This window comes from Pelmatolapia mariae, linkage group LG16_19, assembly GCF_036321145.2.
Source record: "Pelmatolapia mariae isolate MD_Pm_ZW linkage group LG16_19, Pm_UMD_F_2, whole genome shotgun sequence".
NCBI classification, from domain to species: domain Eukaryota; kingdom Metazoa; phylum Chordata; class Actinopteri; order Cichliformes; family Cichlidae; genus Pelmatolapia; species Pelmatolapia mariae.
In genome coordinates, this window is record NC_086241.1 from 46,802,860 (window position 1) to 46,829,913 (window position 27,054).

Sequence of the window (27,054 nt, forward strand, 5' to 3'; positions counted from 1 at the left end):
TCTGTTAGCCCTTTTCATAGACACTCCACCCCTGCCCCCTTCTCCCAACCTTAAACTGGATTAGTGGAAAAAAAAACATAGATGGACAGACTAATGAACAATGCCAGATCTTAAAATAATGTTTGTATTCATACCCTAGGAGGAGACTTACTGTAAAAAGAGTAATCCTACAAATACACATGTGTCTTGCTGGATGATAGACTTTTCTTTAACAGCATATTGTGTACACACTGGATTATTATTATCAGAATAGGGCCTTTTTTAAAATTTAGCACTCAGGAAAACACTTGGACATAATATGTTTTTAAAAGTTTTCATTATGATTATATTATTTGTTCTAGACTTCGTGTATCACAGTTATTTGTATTTCATATCAAATTCATTGTCCAGTACACATTCCCATGTATTTTATGGTCTAGACAACGTCACTGGTATAACTATATTAACAAATCCGTACTGGATAAGGCCCCCCCCTTTTTTTTTTTTTATCTCTTTATTTTCTTAACATTACAAAAAGCTACTATGATCTTCACTACTTTATATATCTCCTCTTTAGGGCACTGAGTTTTGTTGTTTTGTGTTTTTTAAGGTAGTAGGATCTGGTTCTCTTATTTTGCACTGTGTTCATGGAATAACTTTCAGAGGACACTAAAGCTGAATGCGTTTGTTTCGCTGGGAGAGTTCAGAACTCTTATAAAATCTTCTGTTACTACAAGGTACAATTCTTATAATGCAAGCTATTTTATTTTATGTTGGTAGTTTATTTCAATTTACATTCTTTATCCTATGTTAGATTTTTTTTCAAACACTGTACCTTCTTCCTTTCGCCCTCCTGCTCCATCAGCTGGCTGCTCCTTCCGTGGTGGATGGTGGACTTTAGCTTCTCCAGGCCTGTGGCCAGCACTGACCGCTTCTCCTCAGCCTGCATGGCAGTGGGCAGGGGCTTCACTGGGTGGGGGCTGGATGTGACAAGACATACACACAGTCACACCACCACACTTGATACAACACCGCTCTCTGACTCTTATATTTTATATGAAGTTTTTTTCAGTTGAGGTCAGGTGAAAAACCTGGTTGCCATTCTGGAGTTCCACAGCTCTTGGATATATTTAACTTAAAAAAAGCCAACTATGCTTCAACAATATACATCAGGACTATTTCTGCATGTGAAATGATGATCGTAGCTACATTAATAATAACCCAGGATTCTACAATATAAGTGTAATACTGGATTCTAGCACTTCAGCCCCAAACATCTTCTAAATAAACTAATGTAAGAAACCCAATCAGTCCGTAGCTTAAAAAAAAGGACTCACATCAGCCACATGGTGGCCGTGAGGAGCTATAGGCTGACAATAGTGCATTTTACTAGGGCCACAAGTGACCCTTTATTGACCCTTTCTGAAAATCACCAAAACCTTACCGTCTTGCTGCTTTGTTACACTGATTTGCATGCAGGGCAACAAACAGCCAAAAACTAGCCCTCTATTTGAGTCAGCTTAAAGGATCTTCTGAAACTCTACAGTTGACCTACATTCATAGGAAATCTGAGTCGACTTGCTGCACTTTCATACTCTCAATCAGCAACAAATCTTTCTTTATTCCAGGTATTGCAGGTTAAGGTGTTATTTGAACGCAACAGATTGGCCTGTGGACCTCCAGGGTGACATCAGGTGCTTAAGGACTCCTTGCTTTAAGTGATTAAGACCAGAGGAGGTTAGACAGGTGTAAGATGTCTTATTAAAAGAAGTAATGGTGAAAATTGAAAAGACCTTAAAAACCGAGAGACTTAATTGGATGCACTGGTGCAATCAATCATGTAGAATTGTATTAAATATGTTATTACCCGGAGGTGGAAAGGAAATGCTACCAGTGACAAAACAACACCTTTTGTGTCTCGCAAAAAAAGCCTGTTTTTTGGTTGAGATTTTGGCAAATGAGCATGGCTGTGTGAGAACTCTAGCTGGCCCTGTGGGGAAAGGGGAGGTATGTGAGTGTTTGTGTGCATGTGTGTTGTGCGTGTGAGTGTGTGTATTCGAAAGGGAGTTGGAGGTGTGTGGTAGGAAATGGGGCAAAATAATAACTGCTAATTGGCCTGAGGCTTTTTTCCCCCCTCCCGTTACCACAGCCAGGACACATGAAAGACACCTACAGAAGAGTTCTGTTAACACCAATGTTGTTGTGTGTGTGTTTTAACAAAGTGAAGAAAAAAGGGAAGATCACACCACAAGGATGAGACAGGATGTGCAATTGGCACAGAAGAAAAGCAGGCGGAAGCAGAGCGCCAGAAGGAGACCAAAGAGATGACAGGATAGAAATTTCTGCAAGTAGTCCTTCCTCTTCACCTCGTCACTAAGCACTGAGCATGTGCAACCTCACCTGTTCTGCTGACTGGCTGCCTGCTGCTGCTGCTGCTGCTCTGCCTCCTGTTGCAGTGGCATTGGCATTGGCTTTGGTGCTGTGGCTTGCGTTGAGCTGGGCGGTAACCTCGCTGAAGCGTTGGCAAAGGGAGAGAAGGTAGAAAGCGCTACAGGGGAGCAAATACTTTCAGGAGCAAGAGAAGGAGCAAAGGAAATCAGAGAGGGAAGGTCGGGGCCTGGCTGAGACGAGGTGGAACCCTGTACCCCGCCAGGATCACTACCAAAAGAGGGTAGGAGGAGCTCGTCGAAGGGAGCTGCCAGTGTGCCCTCAGACTGGGAGCGGTGTAGTGTAACATTCTGTGTAGGAGCGCATATCGAGGACGTAGCATCCGAGACCTCACCAGCACTCTTCAGATTACAGCTAATAAAAGAGTCCGGCTGTGCTGCAGGGAATGATTGCAAGTCTCCTATTGGGAAGGTTGGCTCAAAAGTCGTCGTCTTGTCCTGAGCAGCATGGGGAGATGCTTCAGATTTGTCAGTTTCCCCGATTTCCCCATTAGATAACTTGGATGCATTTGTAGAATCCATTAAGCCTAAAGCAGCACCTGCAGTTGTTTTAACATCCTTCAACTGCATCGTCTCGTTTGGCTCAGAGACGCTGGAACTTTTGGAGGAAGAGTGAGACACGCAGGTTTGGTAATCCTGCGAGTCAATACTGACATTCAGACTTTGGAGAAAGCTGCTGGAGCTCTGATCAGATATCCGTCTGTGCAACTGAGTGTCATCAAAGTCTTGGCTAGGACTGTTTGCAATCTGACTGATGTTGAGTAAATCACTAAGGCTGCTAAATGGCACATGAGAATTGGGGCTAACATCCTGGCCTGCTAAATGAGCCCTCTCAAAGGGTTCAACCAATGAAGCCTGCTTGACATCAGGGGAGGAGGTTGTGATGTGTAATGATGGTAGTGTGGAGGATCTTTCTTGATCTGGAGTTGCAGGATTCCTCACTTTTATATTATCGTCTTTAGAGCCATCATTTAAATCTTTAGAAAAATCCTCTATAGAGACCTTTAAATCATTTATGTTTCTTTCTTGCCCTTCATTGTCCGACTGTGAAAAGATGATGGACTTTAGTTGTGGTTCAGAGAGTTCAGGCAACAAGTCAGGGTACACAATATTAGAATTGTTACATGTTTCAGCATCTGCACCATCAGTTCCTATCTCCTTTGTGATTGATGGATGTGGATGCCCAAGTACTGTGGACTGTGGTGCCAAAGACCCTGCTGAACCACTCAAGTCTACCTTTCTGCTATCCTTAGGCTCAATAACAGTTTGCTGAACAACATCAACTAAAGATAGATCATTTGACCTGTAAGTAGTGTCATCTTCAGATTCTGAGCCCATTTTATTTTTTACATCCGTTGACTCTGTGGTTTTTACCAACCCAAAGATGTTGCTTTCAGTGTCTTCAGATGAGGATGCAGAGACTTTATCAGAATAAGAGGAAACACATGACAGAAAATCCTCTTCTGCTGAACTGCCGAGACCTGAAGAACTAGGATCTGGAGAGCTGCTGCTGAGTTGTACAGACGGGGTGTGGCAAGGAGCTCGACTCACGTTAGTGTCGGGTATTTCACTGGTAGCGCTGGTGTCCTGATTAGTTTCAGAGCAAGTGTTCAGTTTCAGAGAGTTAGTGGAAGTATTCAAAGTTACATCATTGTGCTCAAAGCTTCTGTGTTCTGGGATTGTTTCAAGGAATTGTGGGAAAGTGTTAAGGTAATGCATGTTAGTGTTGGTCACTTGGCTGGCGAGCTGATGATGATGCAGTGCATCAGTCACATTTGTGTTTCGATCGGCTTTATTATTGCAGTGTTCCAGCAGATGGTCGCTGGGTGGTTTTTGCTGTGTTTTGCAGCCTGTGGAGAGATCCTCAGGAGACTGCAGCCTGCCAGCTGCAAATGCTTCAAAGGATTCGTCCCACTCTGAATCCGGTTCCACACTGCTAACAGACATAAAAGGGTTGGATGACTTCTTGAGTAACAGTTTCTTTCCTTCCACGAAAGTTAGAGGAAGTCCTCTCATCCCAGCTTTGGTGACCTCTGTGCTGCTTGCATCAGCATCAGTGATGGATTCCTCGGCAGCTGAGTTGCCGTGGGTGAAGACAGAGTTAGAGTTACTCGGCTGTGGAAAGAGTTGAGCTATAGGGGGCCGGGAACTGGAAAGATAGGGCAGAGGAGGCGGTGTAGGTTTAAGTTGCTGAGTGGTTATCATATCTTCATAGAAAGGGTTGTGCTGGATTAGAGAAAAGAAAGGGTTGGATTGTGATATAGGGGGTGGTGAGGTCGGTGAGTGGCAGAAAGGGTTAGTATGGTGCAGGTTTGGAACCATGGAGGTATGCTCTACAAGGGGACCCAAAGGGTGGTGACTAGGTGGAAGAGGTGGTGAGTGGGGATCAGTGCTGGGTTCTAATTTAGGTGAGACCACCAGGCTGTGAAAGGAAGGCACACAGTCCTCTTGATTAGTTTGGATCATTCACACAGAATAACCGCACCCTGAAGAGGGCTTTTCTGTCTCAAATCACGATTTAAAGAACATACTTTTACAGAGTGCTCACATGAATCAAATCACTCGAAGCTGCAGTCCCCTTTATTCTTTAAAACCACTACTAATTAGTGTATAAACTGAAGTGGAAGAGTTTGCACACACAATTTGATGCCAGCGACACATATCAAAAAGCTGCAGCAAAGCAAACATAATGTGAAAAAACAAAAACATGAAAAAAAACATGACTCACTTTAAAAATAGTATTCTAGAAGTAGAGTTGCAAAGAGGTTGGTAATCGCAACCTCTAACACTGCATGATAGTATTAAGAAATTGAGAGAATCATATTGGGAACGTCCAACTACTGTAATCATCTACTATAAAAATCTATAAAAACCTTAAAAAAAGCATGTTTGTTACCGTATTTTCCGCACTATAAGGTGCACTTAAAATCCTTTAATTTTCTCAAAAATCGTCAGTGCGCCTTATAATCCGGTGCGCCTTATGTATGGTAAGCTATGAAGCCGCACCGCTTGATGGATTGTCGGAGCATTACGGCTACCATAGTCAGGAGCCTCGCGGAGTAATCTGGGTCCAAAGATCCGTTTGCTTCAGGTCCTATAGTCAAACAAACACTGAGGCACACCGAGAGTTAAAAACTGCCTAAATTCTTTCATCTTTAATAAAATGATCAGCATTGCTGCTTTACCAGGTGTAACAATTAAGTTTAACATCCTGGCATCCATGAAAACAGAATTTATTAAATTTAACAGAGTTAGAAGTTAGCAGAATGTTAGCAGGAAGTTGGCTCACTGCTTTCACTTACCTAAACATGATATAGCATGTTCTGACTGAGAGATTTCTGGAAAAAAATTAAAACTATCACTCTGCTCTGCTCTTCTGTCTTTATTTATGTTGCAAGTGATAGCAAACTACACAGCAGTGACGTTTGTAGGGTTACTGAAGTTGGGCTAGCTGGTATATAATGCTGTGCTACGTGATCACTAGCGACACAGCTATGTTAGCATAATATAAAAACTAGAGGATGAACGCTAACTTTTTTCCACTTGATAAAAGTTCCCGAGGGTTTTTGACAAATGCAATCGCATGGAAAGATGCTGTAAACAGACCAAACTTCAGTCAGGAGAACGACTGATATAATCCATCCACAATACGAGATTAGTCATTAATATAAGATAAGATAACCTTTATTAGTCCCACACGTGGGAAATTTGTTTTGTTACAGCAGTGGACAGTGCAAAGTTACATAGCAAAAATTATAAAAAATTATAAGGCGTTTAATGCGCCTTATAATCCGGTGTGTCTTATGTATGAAAACAGACCCGTTCATCGACAGTGCGCCTTATAATCCGGTGGGCCTTATAGTCCGAAAAATACGGTATGTAAGATCTTCAGTTCCAGGTACACTTCATTGAACACTTTAATTGAAAAAGTTGAATTAAAAACAGATATTACTTTTTAATTGTTGAGATCAGTCATATGCATTTATGTGTCTTCATGTCTTCCATCCAAAACACTTTGCATCTAAAACATTAATGGCCGTCTCTTCTCTGTTTTCATTGGCCCTTCATGTAATAATTTGCGAGAAAAGTTGACGCAGCTGGGCGTAGTCATTGTTTAGCGCTAACTGCACCAACTTGGCACCTTTCTCAACTCCAGTATCTAAAAGCATGTAGGTGCGTAGGCTGTGAAAATGTATAGTTACAGAGGCAGCAGAAAGGCCGTGTGTGTACTATGGTCCAGAATAGCTGACCCCTCACTTCTACGAGCAGGTGCTTATCTGGCCAATATTTTGTTTACACTCGGTGTATGAAAATATTACGACATCGACTTCTTTTTTTCCCCCACCTTGTTTAAGTAAATGATTTTGAAAAAAAAATTTAAATCATGAGTTTTGGGAGACCTGAATGAAAGATTAATAATGTATTTAATACTATTTACCACAGACAGCAGTGCAGAAAGTTCAGTAAGGCATGTGACACCCCCAAAATAAATTACCCACTTAAATATGCACTTGTGTTAGAAGTGGATATAAAATAAGACGGGGTTTTCTTCCCCCACTTTCTCCCTGCCCACACACACACACACACACACACAACCTGTAATAGGAGAATGATTTCTTTTTCCCAGCTCACATCATCATCTTTCCAATGAAATGAACATTATTACTGAAGCATATTACAGCGTGCACAAGGCTGAAAGTTGACAGAGCTAATTTCACAAGAGCAGCTCTCCTCCTCCATCTGCACTGCAGATACCTGCTGTAACCAGAGACTGAAACCAGGAGGGATATGTGCAAAGCTGGAAGCAACTTCTAGCTGTGATGCTGGTGCACGGGAAGTAAACATCTACGCCGTCATTTAACCCTCCTGTCAATGGGTTTAAGTTAAGCTTTTGCTGCACCCTGAGCGTCATCGGTTTAAGCAAATACTGGTAGACGACAGATATCGTGCAATGTCACGCCAAATGAGGTGCTCCACAGGAAATGGAGTGCTAATTTAGAGCCAGGAAGGAAGTCTGTTTCACTGCTACTCTGTTTGTCAAAACCTGTCACTGCTAGCCTCTGTCGTAGCTTGGTTGCCATGTCTGGTGGCAGTGGCCTGTGCTCACTGGCTGTATCTGGCAACCTGCACTAGAGAGGCTAGAGAAAATTTTGTGCAGAGATTCATTTAAAAATTCATTTCAAGATCACTGATCTTGAAATAAAATGCACATTTAAGGATTTTATCTAGTAATACTAGGGTAACACCTCTATAACACTTTCTGTCACTCGAACACGCATTTGCATTCTGCTCTGCTGCCAAAATATCATCTTACACATCAAAAACATTCTTTGATGCCCTTATGATTGCCAAAGTAAGATAAAAAGTATACGGGTCACATGCAATTACGCACCTCACTCTGTGAGTAATGATACTGGAAGTCTAAACGTGCAGGTACAAACTCTCAGCAGGCACTTCGTTTTTGGTTGCTTTTGACCTTCTTCATTCAAATAATATTTGTACCAAAGGTTTAAATTGGTCGGACGTCTTCTCTGTGATCAGTGTGTATCTCACCTGGGTTTGCTCTGCGAGTCCTTTGATCCAAACCATCCCCTTTGTTTCTCGTCAGTTGCGGCATGGGCCCGCTCGCACTCATCCTTGGGCTGACTCTGTCCCTTCCCCGCATGAGAGAAAAAGTTCCTCCTCTGCTTTTTCCCCTGGATGTCCCCCCCCTCCACCGTGGAAGCAAAGGACCATGACGTGGCTTCTGTCGGAGCAGCCTGTCCCAGGCGCTCCTCTTTTTCACCCAGCATCGGGCCGCTTTTCTCCAGAGCCGCAGCTATGGCTGCTTTTTCCTCCTCGCCAGGCTTGTCAAAGGACCAGCGGCGCCCATCTCCCACACCACCTTTAGGGAGATCTATGGAGGCCTGCTGACTGAGGTTCTGTAGAGACACAGAGAGAGGCATAGACTTCTGCAACAGTCCCAGGCCTAAAGAACCTGCAGGTTTTCCTGAGCCTGGGGCCTGGGGCTGCATGTTGTAAGAATGGCTTCCGTTGATGCAAACAGTGGGCTGAGGCACTGCAATGGTGATCTCACCAGCCTCATCACCAAACTCGCATTTGAGAGACGAAGACTTGGGCGACGTGTTTGCTGTGTGCTCTGCAAATCATGGCGAGGAGGAGGGAATGGAAGAAAATTGAGAAGAGAGGAAAACATATGACTTTACTCGATTAAACTTCAGCTGATAAAGCCTTGTTGACATTTTCCTGACAATGTCTTTCAAAACAGAGCTGATCAGTGTTTCTGGTGGACAAAGGTGTCAATGGAAATTTACCCGCGATTGAATCTTTTCTAGAAACTGTGCTTCGTAGTGCAGCTTTTTAAACCCTTCTCTCCCTCATGGTGATGTAACAGTGTAGATGAGATTTCAGGGAGCACAAGCCCCCATAAAATCTATACAACTATCAAGAAATAGAACTTCCACATGTATAACTTTAACTTAAAGTCTATGTGACATTTACAGAATAACCTCAAAAACTCTTGCTAACAAATATTTCTGTTCCTTTGGTTGAAACACAACAGCTAACAAATCCATGTTCTAGACATTATCATACAAGAAGAATATTTCACTTTGATACTAAAGTGACAACAAGCTCACCTGGGCTGTTATCTGCTGTCAGGTTGCTGCTGTTACTGGGGGAGTTGGAGAGATCGGACACCACCACGCTGATACCGGCCGTAGGACTGAGGCTCCCACCCCGTGACGATGACTCGCTGCTCTCCGAGCCCAGAGACGTGCTGGACCGAGTGTCGGACGATTTTCGCAACTTTCCCCTCAAAAAGAAGGTTCTCATCTTGCTCCTCCGGACCTCGCCCCCTTCGTCGTCCTCATAATCCTCCTCTCCACCTCCGTCGCTAGGAAGTCTTTGGCGCATGCGGTACAAAGAGCCATACCCACTCGGCAGGACGGCCGAAGAGGAGTCCTCGTCGCTGGATCTCCTCTTGCCTTTCATGCGCTCCTTCAGCTTGCTGAATGTGGAGGCGCCCTTATCTTTGATGACAAGGTCGTACATGCTAGCTGTCAGGTTGTCGCGTGTGAACTGGATGGTGACTTGAATGTCTCCCCGTTCCTTCTCCTTCTTCCCCGTCTTCGAGTTGAGCCTGTACCACCTGCAACAGAAAAGAATCCATTTGCATGATCAACACACAAACACACACCGTTTATCACTCTCTAGTGAAAAGGCGTGTGAAAAGAAGTGAAAAGAAGCTGTATTATAGCATATTCAAATGTGCTGCTTTTCACTAGTTCATATCATCTTAAAGTATGTGTGTTCTGACTATCAGCAAAGAATTATTTGTTATAGCTTCATGTTATTTGATACTTAAACCGGGCTTCTGTGCTTGCCCGGAAAAGAGCTGCAGAGTGCGAGGAACTATTTTGTGCACCTGTGGTTCCAAGTGCTCGTCACGAATCTGTAAGCTGACTAAATCCAGAACAACCTCCTGAGAAAATATATTATGCATCATATTGAAAAATGCACAGGTGCATCCTTTTTCGCTGTCAATAAAAATCCAAACACAGAGCTGAAATGTTCTGGTGTTGATTACTCTTCGTACTATAGTAACAACAAGTCAAAGTGCTTTTGTGACGACTCACATCAACAATTAGTTCGCCGCTGAGTGCAGCCATGAAGCAGTGTGAATGACTGTATTGTGATCATGAATGGGGCTAATCTGTCCTCGCACAGGGTAACAGGGTGTGTGAGTGTCTGCGACCTACTAATACCAAACAGCTGTGTGTCCTGACATACCACAATACCCTGGGGGAGGCCCCTTGTTTTTGTCGTCAGGGCTGGTGAGCAAGAACAATGAAGTAAAACAACGCTCACTTCTGATGTAACACTCAGCGCCCCACATGAATATGAAGGCCTTAAAAATGTGTGGAACGGTGCCACCAAGTTCACCGCACTGTGACTCATAGGAAAGTCTCATCTGATCTGTAGTGACTGGTTTAAAAAAATTAAATGAGTGAGAAAAATTCCCCAGTTAGCATAAATATGCTGCCAACGGGAAGTTGTCAGCTCTGTCAGGAAGACAAACAAACAGGCCTCAAACGGGTATCTGCTTATAGATTTTTCACTTCCTGTGCTACTGGGTGGCCACATTATTATAAACCTCACACCTCGACCGCATCGTCTCTTTATTCATATGTGCATTACGAAGCTGAGGGGCACATACGTAACCAAAGTGAACATTCACCATTGTTCTGAGAAAGAGTACAGACATCCATAGATATATATGGATAAAGCAGGATATCCACACTCCACATTCAAGCTCCATTTGGAGAGACAGAAATACTTTCTTTGTCAAGTAAACAACTATTTTTATATCTTTTGAAATATTCAGACAACTTAAGCTGGTGTTGTGATATAATATATAAAATTGAGTCTTTTTAAACAGAATTCATTGCAGGAAATACAGTTTATCTGAGACGTTAAATAACGGTCATTAACTAAATCAAGTGTGCTTACATGTAATTTTCTTATTGCATTAAGTGCTTGTGAAACTTCTTATTGCACAAATGAAAAAACAGGATGTTAATAAGGTTGTCGAAATTGCTTCATGATCAACTACAAATGTTCTGTTCTGTTGAGTAAACAAGAAAATCTAAATGTCGTGCACTGGAAACTCAAACGTGCAACTGAGGAAAGTTACAAGAACAGAGGTTTAAGAATCAAAGGCAAAACATGAAAGCTCCAACATGAAAGAAAACGGGGACTACCCCACTCGTGTACGAGAAAGGAACCTCACACATTCGCCTTCTTAGAAACCAGAAAGCTTTTTATTTCTCCCCCACGGGATCCCTTCCTTTTTTCTCTAAACCTCCACTGTGACTCTGCAGAAACACAAGTTGAAAATTAACACGGGTCACAATGCAAACACTTGATAAATATGCTGCATTGTTGTAACATTGTGGCACAGGTTTAGCATGTTGTCATGCTAACATCATGTAGGTGTAAATGTACAGTACAGTTCATAATGTAATTCAATTGACACTTAAAGTATAAGCTATATGTTAAAATAGCATGGCTTATTCTTTTAAAAACAGAAATAAAATAACACAAAATAAGAAATATAAACTGACAAAATTAAACCTATTAGCAAAACTGCATATTCACTAATTACATGCAAATGTACCAGTTATGGCTTGATAGTATAAAATAATGTAATTATGTTTTTATGCTACGTTTTTTTTTTTTTTTCAAAAGTCCTAAGTAACACTATATTACATAGCTAAGGTATGATATTAGGGCTGGGCGATATGGCCTAAAATCCATATCACGGTATAATTTGAAGCATGTGCGATAACGATATATATTGCGAGATATTCTTTTCTTCTGTATAACGTATTTTACACACTATAAGGCACACTTAAAATCCTTTAATTTTCTCAAAAATCGACAGTGTGCCTTATGTATGAATTCTGGTTGTGCTTACTGACCTCGAACCGATTTTATGTGGTACACGGCGCGCAGAAATCTGTCAAAAAATGTTTTAGTACGACTTTGGTAAGCTATGAAGGCATACCGCTTGATGGATTGCCAGAGCATTACGGCTGCCGTAGTCAGGAGCCTTGCGGAGTAATCTGGGTCCAAAACTCCGTCTGCTTCAGGTCCCAAAGTCAAACGAACACTGCGGCATCACTGAGAGTTAAAAACTGTCTAAATTCTTTCATCTTTAATAAAATGATCAGCGTTGCTGCTTTACCAGGTGTAACAATTAAGTTTAACATCCAGGCATCCATGAAAACAGAATCTATTAAATTCAACGGAGTTAGAAGTTAGCAGGAAGTTAGCTCGCTAGTTTCCACCTAAACATGATATAGCATGTTCTGACTGAGAGATTTCTGAGAAAATTAAAAGGTACAGCTCTGCTATCACTTCCAACATAAATGAAGATAGAAAACTAAACAGCAGTGACTTTTGTAGGGTTACTGAAGTTGGACTAGCTGGTATATAATGATGTGCTACGTGATCGCTAGCGACACAGCTACGTTAGCATAACATTATCACAGTGAAGCTGAAGGACAAACTTTTTTCCACTCGATAAAAGTTAACGTGAGGGTTTCGGGTGGTTAGGGACAAATGCAATTGCATGGCAGGATGCTATAAACAGACCAAACTTCAGTTAGGAGAACAACTGAGATAATCCATCCACAATACAAGGTTAGTCATTAATATACTGCAACAACATGGGAATAGAGCAGCTGCGAGAGAATTCAGCATTAATGAATCAATGGTAGGGAAGTGGAGGAAGCGCAGTTTTTGGCTTTCCTCATATTCCAAAAGTGCTTAGTCTCTTTGCTATTACTGTTGCCCGGCATAATTTGTAGATGATGTTGTTTGCAGCCGCTGCAATGCTTTCGACCAAAACAGGCGCAGCTTGATGACACCATCAACATGCACTGTGTTGGCCAAATTTATATCGTTTCTACCGTATACCGTTTATACCGCCCACCCCTATATGATATAGTTCAATTTTTATAACTTAAATAAAACCATTAGCAACTTCGTGGTACAAATACTCTTTCAGAAGCACTTAAGGACTATTAAATGTTGAATACTGTTCAAATTCTATCAGCTCCAATTAAATTACCACAGTGGCTGGTCTACTCTCTCTCTATAAAGGTACATTACAGCTTAACATACTGCAACTGCTCAACAGTCCCTGCAGCAGATCTGGACACACTCGATAAAAGGAAAACTAAATTTCAGCAAGATTTGGAGGGTTAGTGAAGTTAGGGTAGCTAAAATATAATGACACGCTACACATGTCTCCTCTATTACTAGGTGTCCCAATCAGCCGAGACAAATGCAATCATATGGAATAAAGAAGACACCTAAAATGGACAAAGCGTGTGAAATGACCCCATCCACAAAAAGACACATTCCACTGTAATAGCAATAGTTACACCCTTTTGCACAATCTCTAGGGTAAAATAGCAAATGACAAAATTCACAGGTTAGAATCAAATTTCAATCAGATATCTTCCACCTCTGTAATATTCTTTGCCAATATTCTTGATATTTATAATTGAGCGACTTGTATATATTAGTGCTATTTCTTAAATTTCTGTATCATATTGTATTATTTAATTAGTTTTGTCTGTTACTGTCTTGGAGCAACTGTAACCCACATAATTTTCCTAGGGATTAATGAAGTATTCTGATTCTGATTGCAGAGTGGTTTGGATTACTTGCTGCTGAAATCTTAGATGACCCAAGAGTGTAAATATTAGGGGTGCAACAATACTCGTATCGATATTGAACCGTTCGATACACTGCTTTCGGTTCGGTACGCATATGTATCGAACAATACAAAATTTTTAATTTATTTTATCAAATTTTCTTCTGACGATGCTGTCTGTGTTGACCGCTCAGTGAATCTGCGTTCGACTACTCCGCCTAGGCTGCACTGTCGAGCACAGATCCACTGAGCACAGCGCAAGCTAGCGAGACAGAAGTTCAGCTCGTTGCAACATGGCAAATTGAACCTCCCCCTCCCTCATTCAGATCTGGCGTTTGGAACTATTTTGGTCTTCATGTGAAGTATGACCCTGAAGGTAAGCGCGTCATGGACAAAAGTAAAACAGTGCCACGCAATGCTCAATTACATTGGTGGGAACTAGTGCGTTAGCGCAGTTAGCTCGTTAACGTGTTGAGTCCGTCCAGCCCCACGCACGGGGCGATCCGCGGTAGCTAGTTAACGGAGATTTGCCGCGTTGTGGCGTTAATGTCATTTCAACGAGATTAACGCTGACAGCACTAGTGGGAACACAACGAATATGACTGCACATTTACTCCGACATCATCCTAGTGCGAAGACAAGTGGAAGCAGACAAAAACAACAAGCACGCATGCTACAAACTTTACCCGAGCCATTTAGACAGCCGTTAGCACATGATTCTCCTTATGGGGACCTGATATGTTTAATATGCTGCTGAGAATATACCCCAGAAGAAGCGTATAGTATAGCTTTTATTTTGGAAAGAGCCATTTCTCTGTAATAAACTCTCTTTTCCAAAGATGAGGGATTTCTCGATCAGATAGATTTATTTTTTATTACTTTGTTGTTTCAGCAACATTAAATTTAAAAACTGTACTTTTGAGTTAAAATATAAATTTATAATTTTAATAAATGACAAATTAAAAAGGCATGAACATTTTTTTTGTATCGAAAAAATATCGAACCGTGACACCAAAGTATCGAACCGAACCGAACTGTGAATTTTGTGTATTGTTGCACCCCTAGTAAATATATGCTGCACATGTATGCTGCTAATAAAAAGCTGCAGAGGCCAAGAATGAAAACTTTGTGGGGGGCTTGTTTCTATTTAGAGAACAAGGTGCACAGCACTACAAGATATTAATAACATATTCAACAGTCAGGGTTGTTATCATCGCTTAACGCCAATAGGCAAAACATGCTTAGCCTATGAGATAAACATATACTTATGAGCCAAATTAGCATTTGCCAGCTTACTAAACTCCATCAATCCAAGAAGCAAGACTGGAGAGGATTTAGTTTTAGACCGAAATGTTGAAAAACTGACTTTAAAAAAAAGATATTTAAGATTTAGAGTTAGTAATTAAAGCGTAAATAAGTGTTTTAAATGCCTACATCCTACAGCACCTGGTCAAAAACATGACTAATATACGAATGTAACATTATATTGAAGACATATTGAAGACACAATATAATGGAGAAAAAAAGACTATGGAGTAGGACTGACAGACTCATAAACCCAACATGAAATCATCTAAATCTAATCAGAATACCAGACTGTTCTCTTCAACCCATCTTCTGTTTGATTACAGACGAACAGAGACAGGAAAGTTGTCTCTGGCAACAACACTGGCGTAATAGTAGGCTGCAGAGAAGAAATAACACAAGTCATATAATTCACTGCACAGGCTGTTATGTAATCACCATCATCCTGCCTCTGACCTCAAGTTCAGCCCTGAAAACATGGTAACACCCAAGAAGAATGTCACTGAAAACAATTAGTAAAGCAACTCCTAAAAGTCAAACTCCAAGAGGCACGACTAATGAGCAGGTGGAGCTCGGCGTAAGAGGAGAGAGGAATGCTTTTTACGGCCCGAGAACAAGAGAACTATATCTCACAGAAATCAGGCAACAATGGAAATCTGCCACTTGAGCACGTTGTTTTCATTAACGAACCAGATATCATTCACACACATGAAAAAGGCGTAGGCGGGAGCAGCACTCCAATGAAGCAAGTACATACAGCCTATAAGCCTGGGTCTTATGTTTCTACATTTGCTGAATGATGAGTTTGAGGCTGATTTAGTCTAATCCAGATAAGGTATTTATATTGGCACGTTTCATTAAGACAAATCCTGTTAAGGGATTATCGAGCAACATGTCAACAAAGTCAATTCCTCAGCTCTGAACTCGTCTTTTTTCTGTTTAATGTTTGGAGCCAACACAGATTTTTGTGTGGGCTCATTCTCCTGTCACTAATATTATGTCTCAAACGCCTGTTAGGTGTGGATTCGAATTTCACATCGACGTGTCAACAATAGTATCGGTCCTCCTCCTGGCACGTCAGCCGAGGTGGGGTTCACATTCCAAACACAGGGCCAGGGAAGCTATGCAAGGTTTCCTCAGGGATACTTAGTACTACAACCACATCACTAACATTACAGGGATTGTAATTCATTAAAAATATGTACATCTTTCTCTAAGCCTGCACACGGTAACATTTTGTGCCTTTGTCTTCTCAAAATAACATTTCTAACTGGTCATATAAAAATAAAGAAGTTGCAAAATACTTAAAAGGCCACGTACAGTTCCGTTGTACGTGCACCTGTTCTTGCCTGATGCATGACTAAGCCTGACAATAATAAATGTGAACAACAAGTAAAACACACAAGAGGCCCAAATACAGAAACTGCAAGAGAGACAAAAGCAGCAACCTACATTTTGTAGCCCACATACTCAGGCAGAGCACAGCCTGCTACTGAAGAGGAGCCAGTTTCCCAAAAGCATCATCCCACACAGAAACTGTATAGTTCACTAAGGCCATCGTGCAAATGCGGTTTTCGTTATAAGCACTAAGTGAAAACATAATAAAGACGGAAAATGTTCTGCTTGTTTTTGGGAACATGTGGAAGTCTAAACAGGTTTTTAATTGTCATAAGACAGGGAAAAATGCCATTCCAGAGCTGCAGAGCATAACTACATATCTGCTTCCCCATCTTGGGAAAACAGGAAATCACAACACTCCACCCCATCCCAGCAACACACCACCATCTCCTCATCTCCCTGATCTACCACAGAGCAGACAGGAAGATGTTCCCACTCTGAAGATGCTGTCTTATTGCAGACTTCAACTTACAGGCTATATGTCAATCCCTAGAAACCACCCTTCGGAGCAGACGAGAGCTGAAATTACAACACAAGTCGTCTATCAACCCGTAGTCAGCCTTTGTGGGGCTCTGTGAGCCTCTGTGGTATCGGGGCCAGACACAAGAGTGAAATGAAACCATTGCCAAGGGCGTGTGAGCTGTGGAACTTAGCAGCACATGATTTAACAAATATGTTGGCATTTAAGGTCGTATCGCTCCCTTCTTCTCTTTTTTTGCATTTATCTAGCAGAGGCATCAGACGGGTTTCAGTTTCAGGGAGGCTCAGAGTACTCTCCAGGGGCACGAGTGCAGAGTGCATCTTGCACTACAACTTTAGAAAACACAAGCAAGTGAAGAAACTTTGTCACCTCTCGAACACTCTGTCACATTTAGAAATGAAGCTAACAGCTTTTCTAGCAGCTCTAGAGAGCTGTGCTCATGCTAACGCACAAGGACTTCAGTAGATGAGAGTATTTTTGAAACAAAACCCTTGACCTTTACCAAACCTTCCAACACACTACAAACTGCTATATTACAGCGTAATGCAAAAAAACACAAGGTTTTCTTTTTAACAATACTCTGTTAGAAATCTTCATCAATGTTCAGCTCTAGTGCTGGCATGGATTTTCTGTTGGGGGGGAAAAAAAGGTAAAAAAAAGGGTCAACTTTTTATCCAAATTGATGAAATGATTCAGCAGAAAAGTCATAAAATAATAAACAATTACAGCCAAAAGCAAAGGATATAGTGAAAAAATATAGCAGTCAATGGTCTTCAACAATGATAGCAGACCATCACCTCGATATCATATCCAAGTGCATAAAAAAAAGGATGTAAGCGGTGTTGTTCATTTGAGTTACCGATTGAACACTTCCCATTACACCTTTCTGAATTAATTAGGCCAACAACCCCTTCAGGAATACTGTGGGTAATACTGGTAATATGGCCTGGATTCCTGCTTCCTCAGCAGAAGAAGCAGACAGGCTGCGAGACCCATACCACATTCCACATCTGGATGCTATAAGCGAAAAACCTACCGACCAACTTCCCTCCCAATTCTTTAAAACCACATAGCCGCAGATACACATTAGGGATCAATGAGTGATAAATAAACCTGGACATGAATGCTCGTTGTATAAACACTAGATAGACTGCAATAACGGACAGAAAAAAAAGAATGCACAATAAAACAAAATGCAAAATAAAAATAAATGCAGATTACAGAATACTAACGCAGGCTATGCCAAATAATACATTGTAATCAGGTTTCGAGCCAAATCTACTAGAGTCAGGTGCTAATATGCAAGGCCATCAGAAGACATCCAAGAATATTTTTTGCAATGCAAAGTTTGCCACATTCTTGCCACCACTGCGTTCCAGTGTTTCAGTCTGAAAAGCAGCCGAAATGTCAGGCTCGAGTCTGCCAGCTTTCCAAGGTTTATGTACAACAACTACCGTTAAATATTTTAAGTACCAAGTAAGAAAGAAGCAAATGAGAAGAAAATTAGGCAAGAGAGCTAAGACTTTCAGGAAGGGGGACTCAATGGGAAACTTAAGCAATCGGGCATGTATAACTTTTCCCTATCATCTTTCAATAAAATGTATTTCTCTACTGAATGACTACTTAACTCACCAGTGATGCTCTGCAAGTAACAAAGTGGTATTCACTACAGATTAACTCACATTATCTAACCGCTTAAATTACCTTAGTTTAATCACATCACTACTCATTACCTTCATCATAAAAAAAATTAAAATCAGGGGATTGTTCATCGACTTACGTAGAATCTAATAAACTTAAGAGATTTCTCATGATTCCAAATGTAATTTGGTCATCAAGGAAAAGCAAGAATGTTTGCATTTCTAGTTTTAAAGTAGTGATTACACTTCAATCTTGACAAAAAAGCAAGCATTAGATATAAATACAAACTACAAAGGTACCCCTCACTGTCACTGTTAGTAACCACTATACTGATGATATTATACGATATGCCACACTATGGCACATTGCTAATACTAGAGAGGAGCTAACCTGGCATCACTTTAAAATAACTTTACATTAGCATCCTAGCGATTTGACTAGCTAGAAGTACACAAAAAGGCAGCAATGTTAGCTGACCTAGATCTGGAAGCATGTCAACCTCATCTAGCAATTGTGGCCTGCTACAAAATATTAGCAAACAAAACAGCAGTCATCCTCTATGTGCGCCTCTTCTCCTTTACTTTCTGGCTTTGTTGAATACAACCAGATGGTCTGATGAGATTTTTGTGACGTAGACACACTGCCGCTCCGTCACTCAGGAACATATCCCTCGAACGACCAGTGGACTCCTGCATACTCAGCTATCTGTATAATCTATACAGATTATGGTCTGAAAAATCTCCATGGAAAATTTTTCCAGAAAGCCATGCTACATTTATATTATCTAGGGTGACTTAACAGGTCACAGTGTTATATAACCTTTAATTGCAGCTACTGAAAGTCTGTCGGCTCTTAGCAGAGGATTTTTCTGGATGTACATCTCTCTCTCACACACACAGAGAAAGAAACACACCATCTTCCTGCCTCACTCAGCAGATAGACATTCAGCTCTCAGGCCTGAAACAACATCACAGATTTTCTTCCTACACATATACAACAGGGCAGGGAACTGTGACAGAGAGCCGATACAAAGAAGAAGTTGTAAGCACCAAATCTAAATATATAATCTTAGCACAACACGAAGCACTGAACCAGTAAAGAATCACTGGCATGCAGCAAACAATAAATAAATAAATAACTGAATAAAAGAGCTGACATTTATACTCTTGGGAAGAAACTTGATTATAAAGGAAAACTGAATATGGCAAATCTGATAATCAGCAAAAGCCTGGCAAAATGAATTTTCTGTTAGCAAAATGGGTTGATTGCTATGCATGCTACACTGGCAGGGCCTTTGTAGCTTCCTCCTGACAGACCCAGTAGGGGAATTCACCGAACGCCCACCTTTCCAGTAATCTGCTCTACACCAGTAATGCAAAATGCAAATATGTTGTGGTCACTCTTTTGAGGGAAGATCCACTTCTATCTTTGTTTCTTGAAAAAAATTACTGAAGGAGGAACATATTTGATGTGTTTTCTTTTACTTCTTTCATTGCTAACTATGAATATGAACTGTGTTTTTAATACCCTTACATACTTGTGTAAAGCTTCTCTGTTACTACAAAAAGTTAGCGAACCTAGAGTACTTATTGATTGAAATTGCCTCAGTTTTCACTGTAGGCAACAGCAAATTTATTTTCACAATAGATTAATGATTTAACATTTTGCAGTCTTACAATGAGTCAAAACTCCAATATTTTCAGTGCCATACATATTCAAACTAAAATAAAGGTGAAAATCTAATTTAAACAAGTTACTAGAACTTTATATATTTAAAAAATTCATTACCATTGATTTTGTCATGAATTAGGAACAAGTCAAGGTACTAAACACCGTTTTAGTACCAACTTAGTCATTTTGTACCCTTCAACAAATTTGATACCTTTTTGAATATTTGAACAATTAATATTGAAACTCTACTACCAATAAACACTTGATTTTGATAGCTTTTCTTAATTTGTTAAGCTAGCAACAGATAGTAACATAACTAGCTTAAGCTAACATTAGCTACACGATAAGGTTGAAAACATTGTCACTATGGGACTTTTTGTTTTAGCTGACTTGTTTAAAGAAATTAAACCAATACATGCAGTTGATGACACATACATACAAGACAAACTGGCAGCATCTTCGTTGGTTTCATACAAAAATACGGTATAACACTTTTATTAAAGCATTAAGCTAGCCAGTCCTGGTAAAACAGAAGCTAGCAAGTAATGCAACCTTTCTGACCTACTGACACAATAATGTAGCTAATTTGTTTAATGACATGTTCCTTGAAGTAACAATTGTGCTACTCAAGGTAAACCCTAAGTTCAACGTATCAGAGGTTGCAACTCATGTTAAAGATAAACACTTGGTTAAATTCATTACCAACACTTTTCCTCTCGCATTCTTGGGTTTTAAAAAGGCAAGTAAGACTCCATCTAAGTCAAAAGGCTCAGCTCAAAGAGAAGTCCTGTGTTAATGTTGAATTACGAGTTGTTTATCGATTCATTTTTAACAGAATCACAAGGCAAGTCAAATGAGCAGAGTTAACTCATGCAGTCCAATATAAATGCGTCCAAATTTAAAGCTCATTCCTCATTTCCACTCACTGACTGGAACATGCTGATTCAGAAGTACACTGTATGGAAAATGATGAATCCTGCAGACAATAAAAGTCAGAAAATAGGGTGGCTGGGGGGGGGGGAAATATACGACGTGGAGCTCTATATCAGTGTGATGCTTCAAACTCTTCCAAAGGGCTAACTATTAAAATCTGTAAAGTTACAGATGCACACCTTGCTTCTTAACCTCTGCTAAAATAATTACAAGGCTGTTGTCACTGCATTATTCTGTGTTTTCCCATTAAATTGCATGGCAGTCTAAAAGGAAAGGTCACTTTTAATCTCGTTTCATGGGTGTTAAGTGAGTTGAAAAGCTACCGGTTCTCTTTCTAACCTTATGTAAGCCGTTTATCAGTCGTACTTTCAGCATGTTTTTATTATCAGATTTTACTGCCATCATTTATGTTTCCCTCTAGATTTGATCACCATCCAAAAAAAACTCAACTAACACAAACAGCACACTTGAGGAAACCAATTTTGCATTGTGTATGTCAAACTAGACTTCTCGTCTTTCTCGTGTTCATTTTCCTTAAAAATATTTGAATATTGTCACCTTAATGATCGTATATGTATTCAAACCTCGATACATGACTTGCCAGCTGCACAATATGGCTGAAATCTCCGTTTTATCACATTAATTATTTCTCTACAAAAACCATATGGAAAATACAAAAAATGTATACAATGAATGGAAAGTTACATAAAATGATCAACCTGATGACAAATAATTTTCCAAAGCAGAAGATCACAGTAATGATGGAGAGGGGTATGTTAAGTGTCAAGCATCAACTGTCAACTCAAACTGAATATTAATAAACTGAGCTGTTTTGTCCCATTATCACTGTAACACTTTATTTTCTGGTTTCGACAAACAGTTCAGTTCAATTTGGTTTTGAACTTTAGGGTTGCATTCGGAAGGGCATTCGGCATAAGCTCTGCCAAATCAAGCATGCGGAGCGTCCCGCTGTGGTGACCCCTTGTGAAGAGGGAGCTGCCAAAAGTAGCTACTACATTTAACAGGGTTCTATCAAAACACAATCTACTGAAGTTGTTCATTAGTTATGATCACTAGCGTGTACAGCACTGTACATCAAAAAAAAGAAAGAAAAAGAAAACAAAAAACATGTCAACAATAACACAGTTTGACTTGCAGAAAAATAGCATTTTTGTACCAACAAGGTGATTCCCAAAGAGCTATTAGCCGAAAACTTTGTATATCTCAGCATGGTGTGCAATTTGAAAAAGAAACTAGACAAATGGAGGCGAAAAGAAAAAGTAGTAAGCCTAAAAAACAAAAGAAAACCCATCTTGAACAGTATTTGAAAACAATATTCTTCAGTTGGTCCATCTACTGTTTGAGGAATTCCAGTGTACACAAGAACTGAGCTTAAAAGCAGTGGCAAGAGGTCCTAGAGAGTGACGAATCTTAATATTAGTACATTAATATGTATAAGGGAGTTAGGAGAGAGACACAACAGTGAGCGTCTACAGCAATCTGTAAAACACGGTGGAGGCTTAGTCATGGTTTGAAGCTGCATCTCAGTCAGTGGTGTCGGAGAACTTGTAAAAACTGATGTAAATATGAACACACAAAGTAATGTCAGATTTTAATGCACCATGCAGTATCGGTTTTGAATGCAGCTGATTGGCTACAGCTTCATTTTTAAGCATGGAATTGATTCCAAGCATATGGAAAACACAGTAAAAGCATACCTTGATAGAAAAACACACAATGGACACTGTCAGTCATGGATTGGCCTCCAGTGTGGGATCATCTTGACAGAATGAAACAAAAGGCAGCTAAAATCTAAAGAAGAGCTTTGGAAGACCTTCCAGAAGCCTGGTGAACCATTCCTGAAAACTTCCTAAAGAAAGCTGCCTAAGTGAATTCAGACTATGTTGAAGAATTAAAGTAAGTGAGTCATACCAAATATTGACTATCAAGCTTTTTAGAATTGTACAAACTGTGCTTTTGATTTATATACTGTATTTCCATGTATGTTTGCACATTTCAAAATGCACCTATTTCATAAAAAATAACAGGCAGTTCAAGACTTTTGCACAGTACTGTGAATCTCTTATTAGCTTATCTGTACTTCGCTAGCTTCCATATTTGTTAGACAAAGCTCTTATGCGAGTTTTTGTTTGAATCAAACTTTAAAAACTGGTGCACTTGAGAAATACAGCAAGTTCTGCAGAAAACACATTAACATGCAGCAAACAAATACTACTTTTCTCAGAACGAGAATAGCCATTATCCTACAAAATGAAAAGCCAATACACTCAGGGGGGTTTGTTGTAATAACCTTACAAAGCCTAATACGACCAGTGGCTTATAGTAGTAGCTAGTAGTTGGAAGTATCTTTTTAAAATTAGCAAACTTTTCCATTTGTTCTAAGTTCCTGTTTGAACATTTCCCATGATTTAGTGCAACGGTAGTCAGAACATACAGGTTCTGATTGTGTAGCAAAACTCAGAGAACAGGGAGCGAGCAGATGCTGAATACCTTCAGCCTGCAGGTAGCCTTTCTTGTCTTTAAATTATACACACATTGGCTGGGTATAGTGTTTTGGTGTTGGAAGAATAAGAAGAAAAGTCTAATTATAAGCTTTTTTATGTATCAAAGTCAACTATTGTAAATGGTCGTGTTCAAATGTTTGTTTTGGGGGGGTCTTTTGCAAACCTTCTAGCATATCTTTTCTCTTCAGTAGCAAAGAGGAGAATTGAAGCTGGAAGCTTTGAAAGCTGCTGGTGTTGCTAATAACCAGTGAACATTCACTGAATCCCACGTGAAGACGCTGAATGTACCACAGCACCAAACTGCTGACACATCATCATCATCATAGGCTGGCTCTAACCTTCAAGTGACCAGCTCCAACAGGGCCGACTGGAGGAGACTTGCTCCCCTTTCGTCTCAAATTCATGGCTCTGTTTGACTGAAAGCACACTTAGGTCAGGTGGCAGTCACTTAAAAGATTTTAAAAAAACTGCTTTATGTGGCATTTTCTTAGCCAACACGACAAAACATAACATCTTTTAGTGTGTTGTCAGCATGATGGGGCAAGATCATGTACCAGTTCTGAGTAGCACTTATTGCTACTGTCAGATATAACAACTGGACTTACTTTTTTATTGACCCTGGTTTGGTGGATGAAAAGTAGAAGGGAAGCTCGTCAAGTTTTGGAGCAGTGGTATGAACACGCAAACAGTAGGAAAACCTTTAGGTATCCAAAACCTTCCTGTAAATGTCAGGTCTTTTGCTAAAAGTGCCTTTGAACCATCAGTGCAAAGCCCACCTTTTTATCTAACAGCTAACTGCTTATGTGCCATTATTACTCAACCTACAAATGTCATACATTTCGATATTCTCCGAAGGTGTTGAAAGGTGTTATCAACAAAAAAAGAAAAGAAAAGCTCCTGTTTGCACCATTAGAGAGATGCACAAAAAAAAAAGATTTCTGTTACCATGAAAAAGAAATAAAAAGATTCCTCCAAAGATTTTTCACCAAACTTCCTGCTGTAGTGGGCGGGGCTTGTGTGAAACAGCATGTTATTGCTAAAAATACCTTGAAGCTTTATTGGGATCATGAAACTGTTGGTTAATCCCTGGATTTGGGACAAGCATTAATCCAGCTCTACGCCACTCTATGCCTCAGCTATGGGGAAACAACAGTTGTTGTTGTTGGTGGGGTTTTTTCTTTTCTAAAGAACCGACCGCAAGCAGCTGATGATGTAAACATTGTGGAGGATGTGAGGTTTGCAGAAGTTGTAGGGGAGCCTTGAGCCTCAGTGGGGAGTGCGCTGATGGTTGCTAAGAGTTAGTTTGGTCTGTCTGTGGGAGGAGGGAGGGTGTGTCTGCAGGGCCCTGATGCAGCACCAGAGATTTGACAGCTGTGTTTGTATTTAACAACAAACTGTGTGGCGAGTTAAACGGGACAAAAAGCGGACTGGACAAGAAAAACACCCTTGACGTGTTCAAGGGATATGGGAAATTAGATAAAACAACAACACGTGAAAGCATATCCACGCAGCTTTTTTGCCACGCTGTAGCAGGTTCTCGTACTAAACACACACACACACAACTATTACAAGCGGAGACAGTTGGACTTACTCGTTTTTCACGCATCTACTTTCGAGAAAGACTTTATCCAGAGGGATCACAGCCTGTCCGAGGAACACGTCCAGCCCAATGAGCGCCCTGTGCATCACCGTCAGGATTAGCTCGCAGCTCCCAGCCGGGTATCCGCTCTGCCCGCCGCTCTCCAGCACACCGGGCTGCAGCTCGAACGAGCACTCCTCCTTCCACTCCGGCTCGGTGGTCTTCTCCGCCACGCCGGTCGAGTACTTCTCCTTACCGAGCTGGATGATGGTGTACACATCGCTGGTGCCGTGCTTGCCCTTGCCCCGTAAGCCCCTGCCTCTCAGAACCGTCACCTGGACGTGTGTCGGTACCCATTTCTGGTCCTCCGGTACGTTTAGCGAGGACATGTCCGTCCCCCCACCTCCTCCCTCCAGACAGACAGAACGACAAACCGACCGGCTGCGCACACACCGAGAGAGAGAGAGCGAAGGGAGGTGGTGGTGTCCGCCGCTTCCTCCCGGTTCTGGTTGTGCACAGTCACATCAGCTCCGGGGTCGTCGGCGGGCGGTGCCGCATTATGGCCGTCTGGCGTCTCTACAAAGTTGCCGTGGTTGCCGGTTGTTTCGTGCCCCGGCTGCTCCTGCGATTCTTCAGTCTGCTCTGCGGCAGCAGCAGCGTCCGTCCCTGCCTCTCTCCCCCTGCCGCACGGGCCTGTCTGCGGCCAGCGACGTCACGCCTCTCTATCCTCCTTCTTCTAATGCAGGACGAGGAAGTTCAGCGCCGACTCGACACATGGCTGCATGCACAGAGAAATCACACACACACACGTGCCTGGGCTGGAACGTAGGGCCCGATGTATCCCCTGGGTGAAAGCTATTATTCAAGCACATCAACAACACTCCGCCCTTAACCTGTTTGTCTGAGTTACAAGCTGCACAACTACAAAGCCAGACGAAGTTTCCGTGATAGCGTATGCCAGCATAACTCCACCACAGTACACCAGAGTTATTAGAGTTTCCTATTTTTTATTATTATTATTTTGAGTTCAATTTAACTTTTTTGTTTTTAATTCAGTTTAGTTTTTTAAGTTTTAGTTTTTTGTTAGTTTCACTTTAATTTTAGCATTTTAATTTTAGTGCTGTGTGAAATCTTGGCATTGCTCTGATACCAAGTAAATACAGGGCCAGTATTACTGATACCAATTATGATATGCAGTGGAGAGCAGTGTGTCATGATTTATCATTTATGAGCTGAATCTTCATTCGTTTTAAAATTCTGAACACATTTTAATGACCACTCAATCACTTTGAGGTTTACTTTACCAATAATTTGTTAATACAACAAAGCATCTTTCAGTTGTTCATGTATTTTGAGTTTTAGGAGACCTACAACCAATCGCGTTGCTCTATTATCAATAGAATACAATGAAGTGGATTAGTCCTACATATCAGATCTTTCAGCAGATTGTGTCGTGGATACTTAAGCCTCCCATTTAGTGTTAAAAATTATTGATGAAGAGACCAATAATTTCATTCAGGGTTTACAGATCAGTTTGCTGACTGTTGTTTGACCACTTTTCCATCACTTTTATCTCAGTGTAATTCACTTCTATGCTATATTGTTTTTAACAGACTGTGTCTTTATCCACGCTGGTTGGTTTTCCATCACTGATCCATATAATGGGCAGATTGTCAGTCATTTATGATGATTTACAAATACTTTGTCTTTGTCTGAATTTGGATCGAATAACTGCAGAATTACATGCCTTCCTGAACATCCACTTTGTTAGCAGTATGCTAACACTTAGCTTCACACATCAGCTGGCAAGCTCATGAGTCCAAGCGTTTTCTGAAGACCTTTGGTTAGTTTTTCACAAACAGAGTATA

The 27,054-nt window shown here is 40.9% G+C and overlaps 1 protein-coding gene across 1 annotated transcript in view; it reads right to left on the bottom strand.

The window, feature by feature from the left end:
- Nucleotides 1-26,176, bottom strand: part of rab11fip5a (RAB11 family interacting protein 5a (class I)) — a 29,800-nt gene extending 3,624 nt beyond the window's left edge. Inside the window, exons 1-5 of the mRNA XM_063500192.1 lie at nucleotides 25,199-26,176; nucleotides 9,065-9,576; nucleotides 7,980-8,565; nucleotides 2,380-4,848; nucleotides 815-959 (exon numbers count right to left, since the gene is read on the bottom strand). Of these exons, the coding sequence (XP_063356262.1) occupies nucleotides 815-959; nucleotides 2,380-4,848; nucleotides 7,980-8,565; nucleotides 9,065-9,576; nucleotides 25,199-25,575 (4,089 nt within the window). The 5' untranslated portion in view covers nucleotides 25,576-26,176. The remainder of the gene's footprint in view (nucleotides 1-814; nucleotides 960-2,379; nucleotides 4,849-7,979; nucleotides 8,566-9,064; nucleotides 9,577-25,198) is intronic.
- Between the last annotated feature and the right edge of the window lie 878 nt (nucleotides 26,177-27,054).